General features: G+C 36.0%; 1 protein-coding gene across 1 annotated transcript; it reads right to left on the bottom strand.

The window, feature by feature from the left end:
- Positions 1 to 763: 763 nt before the first annotated feature.
- Positions 764 to 16,268, bottom strand: slc27a2b (solute carrier family 27 member 2b). The gene is made up of 10 exons (XM_056451985.1): positions 15,728 to 16,268; positions 14,799 to 15,008; positions 11,177 to 11,335; positions 10,404 to 10,528; positions 8,601 to 8,795; positions 8,421 to 8,511; positions 6,097 to 6,295; positions 3,310 to 3,407; positions 3,073 to 3,203; positions 764 to 1,457 (listed from the first exon to the last, which is right to left on the bottom strand). Exons 1-10 carry the CDS (start codon positions 16,191 to 16,193, stop codon positions 1,281 to 1,283), a joined length of 1,851 nt encoding a protein of 616 aa, XP_056307960.1. The 5' UTR covers positions 16,194 to 16,268; the 3' UTR covers positions 764 to 1,280.
- Between the last annotated feature and the right edge of the window lie 2,550 nt (positions 16,269 to 18,818).

The raw sequence follows: 18,818 nt of genomic DNA, 5'->3' as shown, positions 1-18,818 counted from the left end.
GAGCCTCGGCGGGTTGCCAGATCCGCGGCCATTCACTCGGCAAGTTAATGATCAACACTAAGGATTGTGGTTATATTATGATGTAATGAACCATTGTTCTTGATGGCTCATGTTTTTCAGATATTTAAAGTGTTTACACTGTGTTTACACTAACTTCTAAGTGAGAAAGTGCATAATTTGAATTGACAGATCAGACTCTACTAGCAATAAAAATTTAGACATTTTATCTCATTCAAAGTTTAGTTTTTTCAACCTTAATTAAGAAAAAAGATCTAAATGAAAGATTTTAAATCAAGTTACATTTCTCCTCTCAATTCTAACTTTGTTTCTTGCAATTCTAGAAATAAATATATGGAAACAAACTCAAAATTACGTTTCAAATCTCAGAAAAGAATTTATACTTGTGAGATAAAAAATTTACAATGATAAGAAAAAGTAAAAACTACTTAATTCAGAATTAGATGAACTCGGATTAGAATTCACAAAATGGGCATTTGCTTTTCTTTAAAATTATAAAGCAAAATTGCGAGATACAGCACAGTGTATATATATAGTCTGCAACTACTACTGTGGTATTATATGAAGTATCTGAATGTTCAGATAAATGTCTAAATACTTCAAAAATCCTATCTAGTTATTAAAATCAGACATTATAAAATGAAATACTGAATAAATATTAATAATTACAGGAGACATCTGTAAAACGATTTCAACCCCTAATTCAACTTTTCACTCAAATTATTATGTACACAGAAATATATGTAAAATTAAGCATTATTTTGAACTCGCAATCTGGCAACCCTCATCCCATTCAGCCTTTGATGCAGGAGTGAGTGGGAGGGTTTCAGTGAGAACCAATGGTCAAACTCCTACAAAACTATTTGTTCAGACTGCAGGGGAAGACAGTATCTGATTCTTAGAAAGCCTTTACAGACTGACAATGATACTCCTCTTTTTTTGGTGTTTTTTATTATCTTTTTAAAACAGTATTGTCAGAAAACTGACAAAGATGTTAGATATAAAATAAAAACATCTTTGAAAGCTTCCACAAAAATTACTAAAGAAACTAAATCATTTTTCCACCACCGTTAAATCTGTTAAGTCAATAATTATGCTTGGTACAAATAGGGGAAAATATTACAGTCATCTCCACTAATATTGGCACCATTGGTACATATGAGCAAACACATCTGCTTTGTTTAACATCTTGTTAAACAAGTTGCTGTGTTATAATTGAAAGATTTGGTTTCTTTCATTCTAAACAGAGCGAATGCGGCTCTTCACAGTCTGAATTGAGCGTCCAGTATGGACTCATATGTGTCATGTGTCAAAGGTCTGTAGCTTTTCACCGTCTCGTCTAAAATAAACAGCGGGTCAGTGAAGAGAGCAGGGTTAAAGCCTTCCTCCACCAGCCTCCCCTTCAGCTGCTTGAAGGTGCAGGTAACAGCCAAACAGCTCTGCAAACACAAACACATTCATTTAGACTGCAGTGCATTTGGGGATATGAAACAGTGCAAACACCACACTAAAAAATGATTCATTGGATTTACTCAATTCTTTTAAGGTAAGTGGTTGCAAACAGTTTATTTGGGCTGAATTTAAACAAATTAAGATGAACATTACTCAATTTTATTTGTTCACATTCAGCCCATATCAATTGTTTGCAACCACTTCCCTTAAAATAATTTAGTAAATCCACTTTTGTTTTTCAGTGTACTTGTCAAACCTGAGGGATCAGTAAGATTGCTGGATGTTTTTAGTAGTTTATTCTATTCACCATTCTGCATTTATTTAATCAAAAATAGTTACAACTTGAAAAATGTTGAACTATTTCTACAATTTAAAATAACTGTTTTATTATTGAATGTAGTTTTTTTGTGTGTTACTGAAATGAAGAAGCTGAATTTTAGCAGCATTACTCCAGTTTTTAGTGTCATGATCCTTCAGAAATGATTCTAATACTGTGTTTTCTAATATACTTATTAGAGTTTGAAGAAACTTTTGATATTATTATCAGTGTTGAAAACTGTTGGGCTGTTTCATAGTTTGTGGAAATGTTTCGTACAATTAAAATGACTCCTCAATGTGAAGACATGATAATCTGTTCAATGGTTAAAGTAAAATAAATACATTTATAAATGTAAAATTAATTAATTAATTAATTAATTAATTAATTAATTAATTAATTAATTAATTAATTATATAAACACACAATAATAATAATAATAATATAATGACAATAATAATAATAATATATAATAAATACTACAATTTTTAACTTTGAACAGATTCATCGTGTTTACAAATTGAAGTGGATTGAACATAAAATAACAATTAAGTTGTCCCCAAAAAACATATTTTTTCAGCTAATTTTAAAGTAAGCTAATTTTAAGTACATTGAACAAGTGGAGAAAAAAAAACATTTTGAATGTAAGTAAAATGCAAAGCATGTTAAAAAAAATAAAGAAAATGTTAACTTTAAATCAGGAAAACAATGTTTACAACATTGATAATTATAAGAATTATTATTAATGATAGTACCATTAACTAATGATCTTGATATAAACAATAAATTATTTCAGAAGGATCACGTGACCTTGAAGATTGGCATAATGATGCAAAAAATGCAACTTGAATCACAAGAATAAATAAAAATTGAAAACACATTCAATAAAAATAATAATAATAATAATAAACTTTATTAAATGAAGCCTTGGTGAGCAGAATAAGCTTTATATTTAATTATATATATTAAAGGCATAGTTCACTCAAATAAGAAAATGACATCTTTTATGAGTTTCTTCTTCAGTTAAACACAAAAGAAGATATTTTGTAGAATGCTGATTGCTGACACCCACTGACTTCCATTGTATGAAAAACGAATTACTATGGTAGTCAATAAGTGAGAGCTTTCAGCATTCTACAAAATATCTTCTTTTGCATTCAACAGAAAAAAAGAAACTCAAATGAACAAGTGAAGAGTAAAGGACAACTTTCATTTCTGAGAAAACTATTCCTTTACATTTTACTGATGGCAAACTTGATCAATAAAAGACTGTATTATATCATTACCTGGATGCGTATGAAACGCGGTCTTGCGTAAACCGGAAGGTAGGAGGTCACGTGATTAAAAACGTCATCACACTCAAACTGATGGTCTTTCTTCAATATGATGGCGGCCATTCCTATCCTCCCTTCAAAACCTTCACATTCATTAAAGCATCAGTAATATCAGTTAATGTAAATATGAGCTGGTAGTGCAGTAAAGAGATGAAGTGTTTACTAGAAAAGAGTAAATCTGCATTAAACCTGGAACTGTGACGCCGTAAACATTTGCTTCCTCGATACACAGCGCCAGAGTCATGATGTCTGACACTTCATTGGTGGAAACGTTTTCCCCTTTCCACCTGAAAAGCAGAATATCAGGCATTTATTGTTTTATTATACTACTCAACCTGACAAAAGTCTTGTCGCCTATCCAAGTATTAGGATCAGCAAATAATAACTTGACTTCTAGTTGATCATTTGGTATCAGAAGTCGCTTATATGAAAGGCAAAGGCCTCTAGATTATGCTTATTTTACCACAATAAAATATGATCATGTCTTGATTTTTAATTGTTTAATTAAGACAGTAAGGTCTGACTTTGCTTAGACAAAAATCTTGTCACTTAACAGAAATAATGTCTCTTATAGAATATGTCGTCATGCTGCAGTGGAAACAGAATGAATATTGTGTCTGACTCCCATGAGCTTGAAGGACTGCATCCATACATCTCTGCAATGACTCAAATCACTTATTAATAAAGTCATCTGGAATGGCAAAGAAAGCGTTCTTGCAGGACTCCCAGAGTTCATCAACATTCTTTGGATTCATCTTCAATACCTCCTCCTTCATCTTACCCTAGACATGTTCAATAATGTTCATGTCTGGTGACTAGGCTGGCCAGTCCTGGAGCACCTTGACCTTCTTTGCCTTTAGGAACTTTGATGTGGAGGCTGAAGTATTAGAAGGAGGGCTATCCTGCTGAAGAATTTGCCCTCTCCTGTGGCTGTTGATGTTGCCATCCACTCTGCAGTATTTGTGATGATTGAGATGCAGTTTAACAAATGATTCATCAGACAAAAATAAATAAAAATATAGACCTTCTGCCACTTTTCAAATGATCAACTACAAGTTAAGTTATTATTTGTTGCTCTTATAACAGGGATCGACAGCAAAACTTTTGTCAGGTAGTGTATAATAGTTTAATAGTTTTGCTTTAATAATTTACTGAATCTATTTTTCCATCACCAAGGCTGTATGTATTAATTCAATATACTGTTAAAACAGTTATAATTTGACGTTTAATTAAACTTCCTGTTTTAATACATCTAAAAAATATAATTTATTTAAATATTGCAAAGCTAAATTTAAACAGTTTATTATTATCAATAATAACTACACTATATCAGAATATTACACTTATTTCTCAAAGATCATGCAACACTCAAGTCTAGTGTCTCATGATTGTTCGGAAGTAATTGATATATGTTAATTTAAATATGCTAATTCAATTATTAGGGATTGTTCTTATGAAAAACCAATGCTAAAAACTGTTTTTGCTGCTTTATATTTCAGAGAAAGTTTTCACCCAGATAAATTTCACATATACTGTATGTAAACATCTATATTTTATTATTATATTATACATTTTATCATAATCCTTTTATTAATGAGGACCTAGTGATCAAATGCATGGTTTTAGTTAAAAATTAAGTCAAAGTCAGCGCCATGTTGTAGTGGTTGGTGCGTCGACACATGCATTCCGGTGCTAACGGCGACCCGGGTTCGATTCCCGCCTCGTGGTCTTATGCCGATCCTTCCCCTATTTCTACTCCCCACACTTTCCTGTCAATACTCTCTACTGTCCTATCAATTAAAGGTGAAAACCCCAAAAAAAATATTTAAAAAAAGTAATAATTAAGTCATAACTAGGGCCAGACAGAATCTGCGGACATTTTTTGCTATTTCTGTGCAGAATTTTGTTAAAAATCTGCGGATTTATGCGGAATTATTTTGGGAGTTTCATAACTAAAACCTTAGTATATGAAATAAAAAGTAATACCTTTTAAACTTGTATTTAATGTTTACAATGCAAATCCAATTAGATCCACCTTATTTGGTAAACAAATCAAGTCTTCTATATAATATATCTACTAAAAGACAGAAAATATTACTTTACAAACAGTACTGTAAATAAATTATATGAACATTTTCATATTAGTCAGTAATATTACTGAAATTAATTTAAAAACTGAATAAATATAAATTTACACACATTTACACAAGTAAACAAACAGAATCAATGTAGGGCTGATCTAAGAATATCAGAGTTTCTATAAGAAAAAAAAAGTGCTGTATTTATACCACAGTAATCTGCTAGTGTTAGCTTTGCTTTGGCTTTTTGAGGGTTAATTATTGTGAAATCCAGTATTTCTTTGTTGCAATCGGGGAAATCTGTAAACTGAGATGCCATTTCAGGCCTTTCAGCCTTATAATGTCAGCAAAATCACCTGTTTAGTCCTCTCTTTAGACATTACGCTAGAGTATCATTTAATCATTCAATACTAGCTCTAAAGTGACATTGGTGCAAGGGTTTCTGCTGTTCTGACGTCAGCTGCAGATGTAAGTAAATGGCAGAAGAAAAAGCATTCTCCTACAAAATCATTTTTGAGACTCTCCATGTTTGATCTTCTATTTTATATACACAATTATGTCATTGAACTGTTGTATAAACACAATATCACACTCGTAGCAGAGCGATATGGCTGTATATAGTCACTGGTAGGACACTAAGGCACACTTCCCACCAGTGCTAATATACAGCCATATAATATTGTTCATATAATATTTATAATATTCAAATTAATATACAAATAATTAATTTTGGACATGGAAAGTGAAAAAAAACCTACAATAATGCTATTTTAATTTGTAATTCTTTACAATATTATAGTTTTATTATTGTATGAAACAAATTCAGCTTTGGAGAGCATCAGAAACTTTTTTTAAGTTAAAGTTGTTCACATAGACTTTACTGTTATGTCAGACTCACCTAAAAGTGTCGCCCACCCGATCCTGGAAGTAGATGAAGTTTTCTCTGTCTGTCCTGAACAGATCTCCAGTGTTGAAGTAAACGTCACCCTTCTCAAACACATTGTGAAGTTTCTTCTTCTCCGTCTGTTTGGGATCCCGGGCGTATCCAGTAAACTCAATCTTCTGAGTGAGCTGTGTCACCAGCAGACCCGTCTCTCCTGCATAATCAACAATAATGACTCTGATTCACTTATCAATCTGTTCCTATTCAAATCAAGATTATTAATAGTATGGAGCAAAAACTATGACAAAACGATTTCAACTTGAATTGTGTACATTTGAATTATTCTGTTGTGCTAATAAAACTGAATGTTATATATAATTTAAAACAGTTTTGAATTAGATTTTCTTCACTTGAATGTTGAACATTTGATATTTAAGACAACTGATTTTTTTGAAAGGGCCAGGACACACCAAGCTGGCGCAAAACAGCAAGCACCAACAAAATCCCAACTGTGTTGTTGCCTCACGTTGGATCACACCTGGACCAAAACGCTGCTCGTGAGCACACCAAACAAATGAAAGCTGACTGAAATGAGAGCTGTTTCCTGCGCAATAAGACGTACCTTTCTGCACCGTGGTGGGCAGTATCTGTTTTCCTGTTTCCCAAACTTCACAGAAAGTGTAAACAGAGCAGTACCATTATTTAATACCATTATCACAGTAATTGGCATTTCCCATAGAGGGATTCACATCTGCAAATATGTCTGATAATCTAATAAACCATATCCTTTGCAAATATTTGAGAAATGTATTAAGCAGAACGAAAATAAACATGGCTTACTGTTTTTCTTTCACGCTTAAACCACAGATCTGACAGATTATAACAGCTTTAACACACCTTTCAAAGTTGTGTGTCACAAAAACACTCCACACTCCTCTCAAAACCTATTGAAACCCATTTTCGGATCGCAAATTACTGGTTATAAACACTGTAAACGGAAGTTCTAAACATTCTAGCAGAAGACGCTGGTCACTATGGCGCCCCCCATGCAGCAGCCAAGAAAAAGGTCTATAATTGTAAGGAGTAGGGGTGTGAATCTACACTGGTCTCATGGTTCGGTTGCGATTATCATGCCATCGATTCGGTTCAATTCGATATCTCGGTGCATCTTGGTGCATTGACGATGCTTTCCATACATAGTTAATTTTTTTTATTAAAATCTATAAATATATTTATATTTATATATTATTTGTAATACAATTTTGTCCTTTAATACAGCAGTAAGATATATAAACTGTACCCTTAATTTGACCTGCTCAAAGAAAACACTCTTTCTGAATGTTTCAAACAAAACTCCAATACATGTACAGAAGACAGCTTGAGCATTTATAGCAAATAAACTAATGTAAATATTATCCCACTTGCTTTTTGAGCGCTGACAGGCGAGGTCTTACACCCCTATGATTGGTTATTGTCTTCACCTGCTCAACTGAAAGGGCTTTAGAAATGAAAGATGGCGGGAAGAACAGCCACGGTTACAGTCTGTATGCGCATAATACGCGGTTATCACAGGTAATCCATAATAGACACAGTGGAGAAAACTTGCACCTCTGGCCACTCGTGTCAGGATCCACAAGTATTGCTTTAACAGCCAAGAGGAGAGGAAAAGTTACCTCACAAACAGCAGCATTTCAAACATCCAAAGTGAGAGAGAAAGGCAGAGATGGAGTTTTACAGCATTTCTCTGTACCAGTGAAATAGCAGCTCGTGTGCTGTGCCGCCTTCATTGTAGTGAGAGCGTTATTTACTCGCCCTCGCCTCCTTCACCATAGTATTCTACTGCGACACTGCGCGTAGGAGATAAATGACGTCAGTATGTAATAACCCGTTATGATCTATTACTGAACCGATATCAATCATTTTGACACCCCTAGTTACGAGTAACTATGCAGCACATAAAACAATCTAACGGAGTAAAAGTATTAAACTCATTGAAAATATGTACTGAAGTAAAAGTGGAAGTAGGAGAAAAAACAATACTCCAGTAGAGTACAAATACTGCCTTTTAGTACTTAAGTACAGTAGTGAAGTAGTTCTACTTCATCACTATACATCTCTGCCTATAACTCATTAAGAGAATAAGCTCAGTGGATTCGGACATACCCTTAATGCTTTTGGACCCTGTGCTTTAGACTTTGCAGCTAAATTGTTAAAATAGAAACCCTAGTCCATTTGCTATAGTCTATTTTGAGAATGACTTAAACCTAAAAACATATGACATATGACATTCAGTTATTAAAATGTGCCTTTTGTCACATTATTAGCTCCATATTACTTGCCCTTTGCAACTTCAATGCAAAATCCATCAGCGTTTCTGACAGGCTCCTCTTTCTCATGATCAAACTTGATGAAGTCATACGGATACAGTTTCTAAAACCACACAAATGGGCTCACATAAGTCATTTTTGTCCAGCTCTCATGATGCATGAGGGAATAGTGTTGAATTGTGGACAGTTTACCTTATGAAAAGAATTGACTGTACCGACGGCCCCAACTTTGCCAGCGTAGTTCAAGAAACCCAGAGTTCCTTCAGTTGAGCCGTAAAACTCTTTGATTTCAACATGACCGAATCTGCTGATGAACGTTCGCCAGATCTCTGGCCGAATGCCATTCCCAATGGCCATCCTGACGTTGTGCACTTGATCACTAACACACTTGTAGAGCAAGAAAACAAGCATGAGAAAAAAACAGCATATTATAAAGAGCAAATAGAGCACTGAGCTCCTGAAAAACTAAAAGGGCATTAAAAAAATGGGACAGGGAGAAATTATTGAACTATTGAAATGTATTTAATACATGATATAAAAGGTTTTTTTGGTGTTGGCAGCTTAAAGATGCCTCTGATTTGGAGAATGAAGCCACATGCACTGCTCAGGTGTGATTTTTTCACAGACTTCAACAGAGTGTTAAAATCAAATAATCTGAATCGATTCTGATCTTTATTTTGTATTTTCTATTGGATTCAGCTCAGGTGATTGGCTGGGCCATTCTACAGCTTAATTTTCTTTCTCTGAAAGCATTTGAGAGTTTCCTTGTCTGTGTTTTGGATCATTGTCTTGCTGAAATGCCCACCCTGGTTTCATCTTCATCCTCCTGCTAATGTAGATGTTCGACTGAAGCAGCTGATATTCATTTAAACTGATGAATAAGTATTGAACACGTCACCATTTTTCTCAGAAAACATATTTCTAAAGGTGCTGTTGACTTAAAATCTTCACCAGATGTTGATAACAATCAAAGAAATCCATATTTTGCAAAGAAAACAAACTAATTAGTTTACAAATGAGGTTATGTCTAATAAAATGAAATGACACAGGAAAAAAGTACTGAACACATGAAGAAAGGAAGGTGTAGAAAGGCAGTGAAAGCCCAGACAGCAGCTGAAATCTCTCAGTAGTTCTTCAACAACCCTCTGCCCTTCCTCAGTGTAAATGAGTATCAGCTGCTTCAGTCCAACATCTACATTAGCAGAATGATGAAGATGAAACCAGGGTGGACATCTCAGCAAGACAAGGATCCAAAACATGGCCAAGGAAACTCACAAATGCTTTCAGAGAAAGAAAATCAAGCTGTAGAATGGCCCAGCCAATCACCTGACCTGAATCCAATAGAAAATACAAACTAAAGATCAGATTTGATTCAGATGATTTGAATTTACAAGTAAAAGTAAATTTAGAAATCACTTCTTTCTTTTTTTTGTTTGCGTTTCCATACTGTCCCAACTTCTGATTTGGGTTTGCATATAAGTTCAGTGTGCTAGACTACTTTAACCCTTTAACAGGTGTCATAAGCAGCAGGTTATCATTATTATTTGAATTGATTATTACAATTTATCAGAGTTGTGCCAACATGTTATTCAATACAAGATGTGGGCCAAAAATTATTTTCAAGGAGTGCACCTTAAAGGGATAATGACCTTTCCTTGAAAAAACAAAACAAAGTCTGTATGTTTGGTGTGTCTTTTAAGGTCATTTTGAATGGCTCCACATTATATATATATATATATATATATATATATATATATATATATATATATATATATATATATATATATATATATATATATATATATATGAATTAGGTCTATTTTTTGCACGTCTTTCTTTCATCATTGCTTCCTGGAGAACAACACAGCTTATTCAACTCTTAGCTATAAACAGAAAGCTACAACTAGCACAACTTTCCCTTCAAATGATTGAAGATGTAAACAGTAAGGTTGTGTGATCATTGTGTGATGTTTGGCTTTGTAAATGCTGTTATACCTTTGGCATGTTGCAGAGGTAGCGCATGGTTTCTCCAATATACTGAATCACAGTGACGTTATACTTTCTGCAGTCGTCCCAAAACTGAGAGGAAGAAAACTTGCTCCTCAGGACAATAGTGGCTCCTAAAGACAACACCAAACCAAAAAAACAAAACTAATCATGAACTATATACTGTTATTAATAATTGGGTGCTGTGTTTGTTCTGTTCATTTCTGTAAAGCTACTTTGACAATCTCTTCGTATAAAAATAATGGTGACTCAATAAAAATAAATGTGCTTTAAAATAAATAAATATAGGGGTGGCACGGCGGCTCAGTGGTTAGCACTGTCGCCTCACAGCAAGAAGGTTGCTGGTTCGAGTCTTGGCTAGGCCAGTTGGCATTTCTGTGTGGAGTTTGCATGTTCTCCTCATGTTGGCGTGGGTTTCCTCCAGGTGCTCCGGTTTCCCCCACAGACCAAAGACATGAGATATACAGTAGGTGAAAAAGGGCATCCGCTGAAACATATGCTGACCAAGTTGGCGGTTCATTCCGCTGTGGTGACCTTAGTAATAGAGACTAAGCTGAAGGAAAATTAATGAATAAATAATTATGCATAATTCATTGTAATTACTACAGTGAGTCCATGGAATATGCACAATAACGACACCTTAAAATAAAATGTTACCTGAAAAGGAAAGAACGATCAAGAATTGAAAAAAATTAATTAAAGCAGATAGACACGTACAGAAAACAAAACAAAACTAACTGTAAAACAAGTCAATGAAATACCTCGTTCAACAGAACCTCCGAACCCGAGGCCAAAGCCAGAGCTGTGATATAAAGGCAGGCAGACGTAAATCACATCATCAGACTTCACTCCACAGATGGACTGGAAGAAGGCCATCGCCCAGAGCCTGCGGTGAGTGATCACTGCCGCCTTCGGGAGACCTGCAGCCATTAAACACACCCATTAATTACACACCTGTCCTTTCAGTGAGACCTTCATCCATTCCCCTCTGGAGTCAGAGTACAGAGTCTGATGCCTGTTTCACACACATTCCTTCTAAGGTTTTCCGCAGGCCACAGCTTTAAAAGAACTGAAACTTTAATTATTACACATCAGAAACGGGTGTCACAGTGCCACAGTGGGTAGCACGATCGCCTCGCAGCAAGAAAGTTGCTGGTTCGAACCTCGGCTGGGTCAGTTGGCATTTCTGTGTGGAGTTTGCATGTTCCCCCCATGTTGGCGTGGGTTTCCTCCGGGTGTTCCAGTTTTTCAAGTCCAAACACATGCGGTACAGGTGAATAGGGTAAGCTAAATTGTCTGTAGTGTATGAGTGTGAATGAGAGTGTATGGGTGTTTCCCAGTACTGGGTTGCACTGGAAGGGTATCCACTGCGTAAAACATATGCTGGATAAGTTGGCGGTTCATTCCGCTGTTGCAACCCCAGATAAATAAAGGGACTAAGCTGAAAAGAAAATGAATGAATGAATGAACACGTCAGAAACAAAACATTTTAAAACTTACCTGAGATGTCAACAGCCATTTAAATGTTTGTAAAATTTGCAATATGTAATATTTGTGATTGTGTAAAAACTTACCAGCAGTTATAATTATTTTATTAAATTAAAAAGTTGATAATAAGACTCACAGTAGATTTGAATGCATTAACATTTTCTTATAAGAATATTGTAAGGTGTTGCCTATTAGAATTTCCTTAATATAATTATATTATATCTTACTTGGTCATCATTTTGCAATTTAGTTAGTTTGAAACATTTTTTAAATCAGAACATGTACACTGGTGTGAAAAACTGCTCGCCCCTTACTGATTTCTTATTAGTTTGCACGTTTCTCACACTTTAACGTTTTAGATCATCCAACAACTTTAAATATTTGTCAAAACATAGTAAACACATCATGCAGTATTGAAATAAAGGTTATTATTATAAAAATAAAAAAAATACAAAACTACATACCCCTGTGTGGAAAAAGCGTTTGCAAGTCCAGTTCTGAATGGCTGAAGACAAACAAAATAAAGACTTTGCAGTGCCCAAGTAAAAGTCCTGACCTGAAAACAATCGAGGACGTACTCACACTTGGCTATCCTAACCATGCCCAAGTGCATTTGACCCCAGTTTCCCGGTTTGTTTAACAAGTGTGAGTGCTCCGAATCAGGCCCAGGTGTGGTTCTGTTAGCCAGCCCTGGCCCAGTTGGAAGAAGTGTGCCAGAGCGCGGTTTGGCTTTGGTGTGGTATGCTTGTAGTGTGAGTGCAAAGCACGCCTGAATGCGAAACTGAAGCCCTGACATTGAAACTTTTCAATGAACATGAACTGTCATAGTTTATTAAAGACACAAACCACTCACTGCACGACAGCTGCCACCTTCAGAAAACCTCCTAATACTTGCAGCACTAGTAGGCATGGGCCGGTGAAAGATTCTAACGGTATAATAACCTTGGATAAAAAATATCACAGTTTCACGGTATTGTGATTACTGCTCTAAAATTTATTCTTTTCAAATGTTTGGGTAAAAAACAACAACTTTTTTCAGCTTTGAATACAATGGCTGTGTCCGAAATTGCATACTTCCATACTATTTAGTAAATATAATATAATAAATAAAATCAGTATGCAAGCCAAGTACGCCTGAATTCATAGAATTTGAAAAACAGTATACAAAAAGTACCAGGATGACCTACTACTTCCGGCAAGATTCCGAAGTGCGTATCCAACGGATGCTACTCTATCCCATGATGCACCGCGAGAGAATTTATGAATGGGAGTGAAGCGGAGTGAAGCGGTAAATGTGTCTGGCAAACGTGTCATTAACTTCTGCTGCCTTCATTAGTTTCTAAAACACAGATTTCTTTACATTTTAAAACGGCATCTTTGGGTGTCTTTTCTGCTGGAGATACAGCTGTCCTAAAAAAATTTTTAAAAATCTTACACATACCTTAGGAACGCTATTAAAGAAAATGTTGGCGGTTTGAAAACCTTGACTTTTACAAACCACAGTATACCTTGAGGCATGAGGACTTTCCTGAACATCTATGAGCATCAAAAGTGGTGGATCTGTTCAGCAAAAGTTTTGACTGTGTGTCTCTGCATATCAAATGACTTAAAATAATACAAAACAATAGAACTAAAGCAATCTCCATTGCACGGAGTGAGAGCACTTCTCTTCTGTTAAACTGAACAGTCGTATTATCGATGATGTAAGCGTGCTCGGCAGGCAAAAAATGCAATCTGAGTGCGCGCCAAGGGGGAACAATTCAAGACAACCATGTCTAGTGTGAGTACACCCTGAGATGCGGTGGCGTGACCTTAAAAAGGCGAGTCATACTCAAAAACCCTCCAACGTGGCAGAATTACAACAATTGATGAGTGGACTAAAATTCCTCCACAGCGCTGTAACAGACTCATTGCTAGTTATCGAAAACAAAACATAGTAAGGTACTTTGTATACATTTTTGTAATATTGGGTTATCAAGGCATACGTGTATTCTGTACAGGTGCATTTTTTTAGTTGATATTCGCGGATATAACTGAAGACGCAGGTGGTGAGGGAGGTGTCGCCTCTATGGATGTGTAAAAGTTATATTCGTAAAAAGATTTTAAAAAATAAAAAAGTTATCGAAAACACTGGATTGCATTTGTTGCGGGCAGCTCCGGTTTCCCCCACAGGTAAATTGGGTCAGCTAAGATTGTCCTTAGGGCATTCGCTGGGTAAAACATATGTTTGATAAGTTGGCGGTTCATCCCGCTGTGGCCATAAAGGGACTAAGCCGAAAAGAAAATTAATGGATTTGTTGCTGCTAAGGGTGACCCAACCATCTATTAGATTTATGGGCAAACGCTTTTTCACACAGGGCTATGTAGTTTTGAATTTTGTTTTCCCTTAATAATAAAAACCTATAATAATAATAATAATAATAATAATAAACTTGTGTTATCTTTGACTAATATTTAAAATGGTATGTTGATCTGAAACATTAAATTATGACAAACATCCCTCAAAAAAAAAAGGGATCAGTAATGGGCAAACACTTTTTCACACAACTGAATACACAAACAAATAAACTAAATATTTATTTTGGTGGTGTTGTTATACCTGTGAAGTAATTTTTTTGCAGTTTAGATCAATAATGTGATAATACTGAGACAGTGTTAAAAGCTTCAGCATTTAGTCTCAACAAGAAAACTGGATCCTGACATAAGCATAAGTATGGCATGCCTTTATTCCCATATCCAGTGTTAGAAGTACCAACTGTACCATACCGCATAAAACAACAGTACAGTACCAAATGAGTTAGATGCTGATTGGTTTACAGAGATTAGTCACTTCTACCTGAAACAAGCCAGGAGAACAACAACACAGAAAGAAAGTGTGTCAGAGACGGGCGTTACCGGTGGTTCCTGAAGTGTAGATGTAGGCCGCTGGGCTGCTGAAGGTCACGTTGGCCCTCAGGTCTGCTGGAATCGGCTGATCTGAGGCCTGCTTGATCTTGTCTGTAAGACTTGTCATTCCCTCTGAGCTCACATGCTCAGTCAGTATATATATGGAGATCCCCTGCTCTCTCAGAGCCGGCAGCACCTCCTCAACCGCATCCTGCAGATCTGCACCAGAGAAAGACTATTTAACAAACTGTCTGTAAATAGTAGAGATGAACAGATAATGATTCTGTGTATGACGCTGTATATGTATAGTTGAATTCAGAATTATTAGCCCCCTAGAATTACTGATTAAAAAAGACAGATATAACAGTGAGCAAAACAATAAATAATTTATAAATAAATAAAAATGAAATATTAGGATTGTTGGGCACTACAACTGGTATTGCTTAATAAAAAGACAGCAAAAATATAATAGATAAAATATATAGAATTGCCTAATAAAAAAGACAGATATAAAAGACAACAAAACAAAAATAAACAATAAGGCAAATAAAATAATAAATAAACAAACAAACAAATAAATAAATCAAATATTAGGACTGTTTAGCACCATGGCTGGGATTACTAAATAAAAAATACAGATATGAAAGAAAGCAAAAATATAAATAAAAAAATAAACAATTTAAGTAGTTTTTATAACCACTAAGTAAATTAAAATTCCTGAGAAAAACTACTCAATTACAGTAGTTTGAGTATTAGTAATTTGTAACATTAGAGTCACTATACTTATTTGTGTATACAAAAGTTAAAAGTAGCATCTCTAGCAGTTGAGAAAGACTAGATAAGCACATCTCAGATGCACTGAGCAAACAGCATTACAGTTACAGTCAGCACATCAGATTGCATTTGACAAATAACACTTTGAACTGTCAGTACTGTACCTGCACCGGCTATCAGCACATTGGCCCCACAGCAGGTGAAGCAGTGCAGAAGGGACTTGGATCGGATGTTATGATTGAGAAGAGCAACAGAACATCCGATCTTGGCCAAACCCAACCATATCCACAAAAACGTGGGTTCATTCCCGAGCAAAAGCGCAACCGTGTCTCCTTCATGAAGATCCGCGTGTTTCAGCAAAGTCCTCGCGATTTTATTGCTCTCTTTATCCGACTGCGCGTATGAGTAAGTTTGATCCAGAAACCGAATGAACGCCTTTTTCGGGTTCTTCCGAACCGAGTCCAGGAATCGATCCAGTATCGTGTAAACAGGCTTGGATTTGATGTACTTTGTCGTGCGGTAAACTGCTATTGCCACTCGGCACATGTACTTGGTCTGGGAGATAATGTACGGACATTTGAGTCTTAATGCTATTAAAAGTATTACAGCGCTTACAGTATACCAAAACATTGTACAAATTTGATCCGAGTGTTTTTCGCGAGACCTGCTTTGGAAAAGGACGAATTAAAGATATAAAGTTCACTGTAGGCGGTGCTTCGTTTTGTGGGACTGAACACAGCCTGGAGTAGATGTTGGGAAATACTACCATTTATAATGACAGACAGGCATATTTAAGCGGTTCATGATTCCCGTGTGCATGCTTTATGTTTATTTAGCTTCAGATATCATACCCATTTACATTTAAATGCTTTGTTTGCTGATATTTAATTTGATATACAGTAATATTCGGACGTAGATCTAAATCTACTTCAAATGTTGGCTACTGTGATATACACTCACCGGCCACTTTATTAGGTACACCTTACTAGTACCAGGTTGGACTTACTTCTGGCTTCAGAACTGTCTTAATCCTTTGTGGCATAGATTCAACAAGGTACTGGAAATATTCCTCAGAGATTTTGGTTTATATTGACATGAGAGCATCACGCAGTTGCTGCAGATTTATCAGCTGCACAGCACATTCATGATGCAAATCTCCCATTCCACCATATTCCAAAGATGCTCACTTGGATTAAGTGATCTGGGGACTGTGGTGGCCATTTAAGTACAGCGAACTCATTGTCATGTTCAAGAAACCAGTCTGATGATTCACGCTTTATGACATGGGGTGTCATCCTGCTGGAATTAGCCATTAGACATGGTCAGCAACAATACTCAGGTAGGCTGTGGCGTACTAATGGGTACTAATCGGTACTAATGGGACTAAAGTGTGCCAAGAAAATATCACCTTCACAATTACGGCACCACCACCACCAGCCTGAACCATTGACACAAGGCAGGATGAATCCAAGCTTTCATGTTGTTGATGCCAAATTCCTACCCTACCATCCGAACTGTCGCAACAGAAATTGAGACTCTGACCAGGCAACGTTTTTCTTTGTAAACCCTAGAGATAGTTGTGCGTGAAAATCCCAGCAGATCAGCAGTTTCTGAAATACTCAGGCCAGCCCATCTGGCACCAACAACCATGCCATGTTCAAAGTCACTTAAATCCCCTTTGTTCCCCATTCTGATGCTCAGTTTGAACAGCAGCAGATCGTCTTGACCATGTCTACATCCCTAAACGCATTGAGTTGCTGCGATGTGATTGGCTGAATAGACATTAGCATGTAAAAAAATAAAGCAACGTCAAAAACTAAACACATTTCTTTCTTGCGAAACAAATGTTAGTCAGAATACTAGAGGGTGTCACAACTCAAACATTCCTCTGAAATGTGCAATCTTGTTCCAGAGAATGAAGTTCCAAGGGTTAGAATTCACATACATGGTGTGATTAAACTATAATCCAAATGCCCGATTTCAATTCAAATCATCAACCTAGCAAGCTAGGGGTTAAAACAGAACATGAAAATTGGTCATTTCAAAAATAATACTACCATTGAATGTCTCAGATTTCAAAACCATCCAGTCTAAACTTGTAACCCAATCACCTTTACTCTCGTTTAAATGTAACGTCTATTAATAAAGTGTTTACATAAACTTTAACCCATTTTCCCTTCACAACACCAAGCGTTACATTGAGTTTCAGTAAAAATACCCCAAAAGGATTAGGATTTTAATTCTCCGAGAAGTATTTTAAACATCCTTAGAAACATCAACCATCTTGTCATCATCTTGCTTTTAACAACAAACATTGAAGTAAAAATGGGTTCATTCATTGATTCGACTTAGTCCCTTTATTCATCAGGGGTCGCCACAGCGGAATGAACTGCCAACTTATCCAGCAAATGGTACAATTTGAACTACTTAATTTGGACTATTACTGAATTGCCCAATTTCCCGCCAAAACATAAACCATGTTACCATGATATTTTTTCTCCGCAATTAGAAAATGGGTTATTTTAAAAAAATAAAAATAAAAAATCTAAATACACTCGTTTCAAAACTTTCCAATGTAAACTGTCCACCCTGTTACATCTTCTATTTAATGTATATTTAGCATTTATTACATGTGACTAAACCTACAGAATTGTGCAGTGGCCCTTCGAAATGTCACCACAATTTTAGTAAACACTGCTGAAAATGAGATACTCATGAGAGTTCTCCAAAATGCATTTTAAAGTAAAACGTCAACCCTGTTACCATGATGTTTTTTTGATGTTTTTTTTGTACAAACAAATAAGAGTAAATGGGATACAAGGAAAAAATTAAAACGTAAAATGGAGCAGCACGGTGGCTCAGTGGGTAGCGATCTCACCTCACAGCAAGAAGGTCACTGGTTCGAGCCTCGGCTGAGCCAGTTGGCATTTCTGTGTGGAGTTTGCATGTTCTCCCCGTGTTTGCGTGGGTTTCCTCCGGGTGCTCCGGTTTTCCCCCACAAGTCCAAAGACATGCGGTACAGGTGATTTAGGTGAGGTAAATTGTCCGTAGTGTATGTGTTTGAATGGGAGTGTATGGGTGTTTCCCAGTGATGGGTTGCAGCTGGAAGGGCATCCGCTGCGTAAAAAAAATATGCTGGAATAATTGTCGGTTCATTCAGCTGTGGCGACCTTGACTATAGTGACTAAGGCGAAGGAAAATGAATAAATGAAAAATGTAAAATTCTCCAAGTAGCACACTTTTCCAATGGAAAAC

The sequence above is a fragment of the Danio aesculapii genome, chromosome 25 (genome assembly GCF_903798145.1).
Source record: "Danio aesculapii chromosome 25, fDanAes4.1, whole genome shotgun sequence".
Taxonomy (NCBI): domain Eukaryota; kingdom Metazoa; phylum Chordata; class Actinopteri; order Cypriniformes; family Danionidae; genus Danio; species Danio aesculapii.
The sequence above is the reverse complement of the archived record's forward strand: the minus strand, read 5'-3'. Positions and strand labels throughout refer to the sequence as shown.

Excerpts from the sequence above, each read along its gene's own strand:
- slc27a2b (XM_056451985.1), bottom strand. The coding sequence starts at position 16,193 with ATGTTTTGGTATACTGTAAGCGCTGTAATACTTTTAATAGCATTAAGA. Across the intron at positions 10,529-11,176 it reads CGGAGGTTCTGTTGAACGAG|GAGCCACTATTGTCCTGAGG; the intron begins GTATTTCATTGA and ends TGTTGTCTTTAG. Across the intron at positions 3,204-3,309 it reads TTACGGCGTCACAGTTCCAG|GTTTTGAAGGGAGGATAGGA; the intron begins GTTTAATGCAGA and ends ATGAATGTGAAG.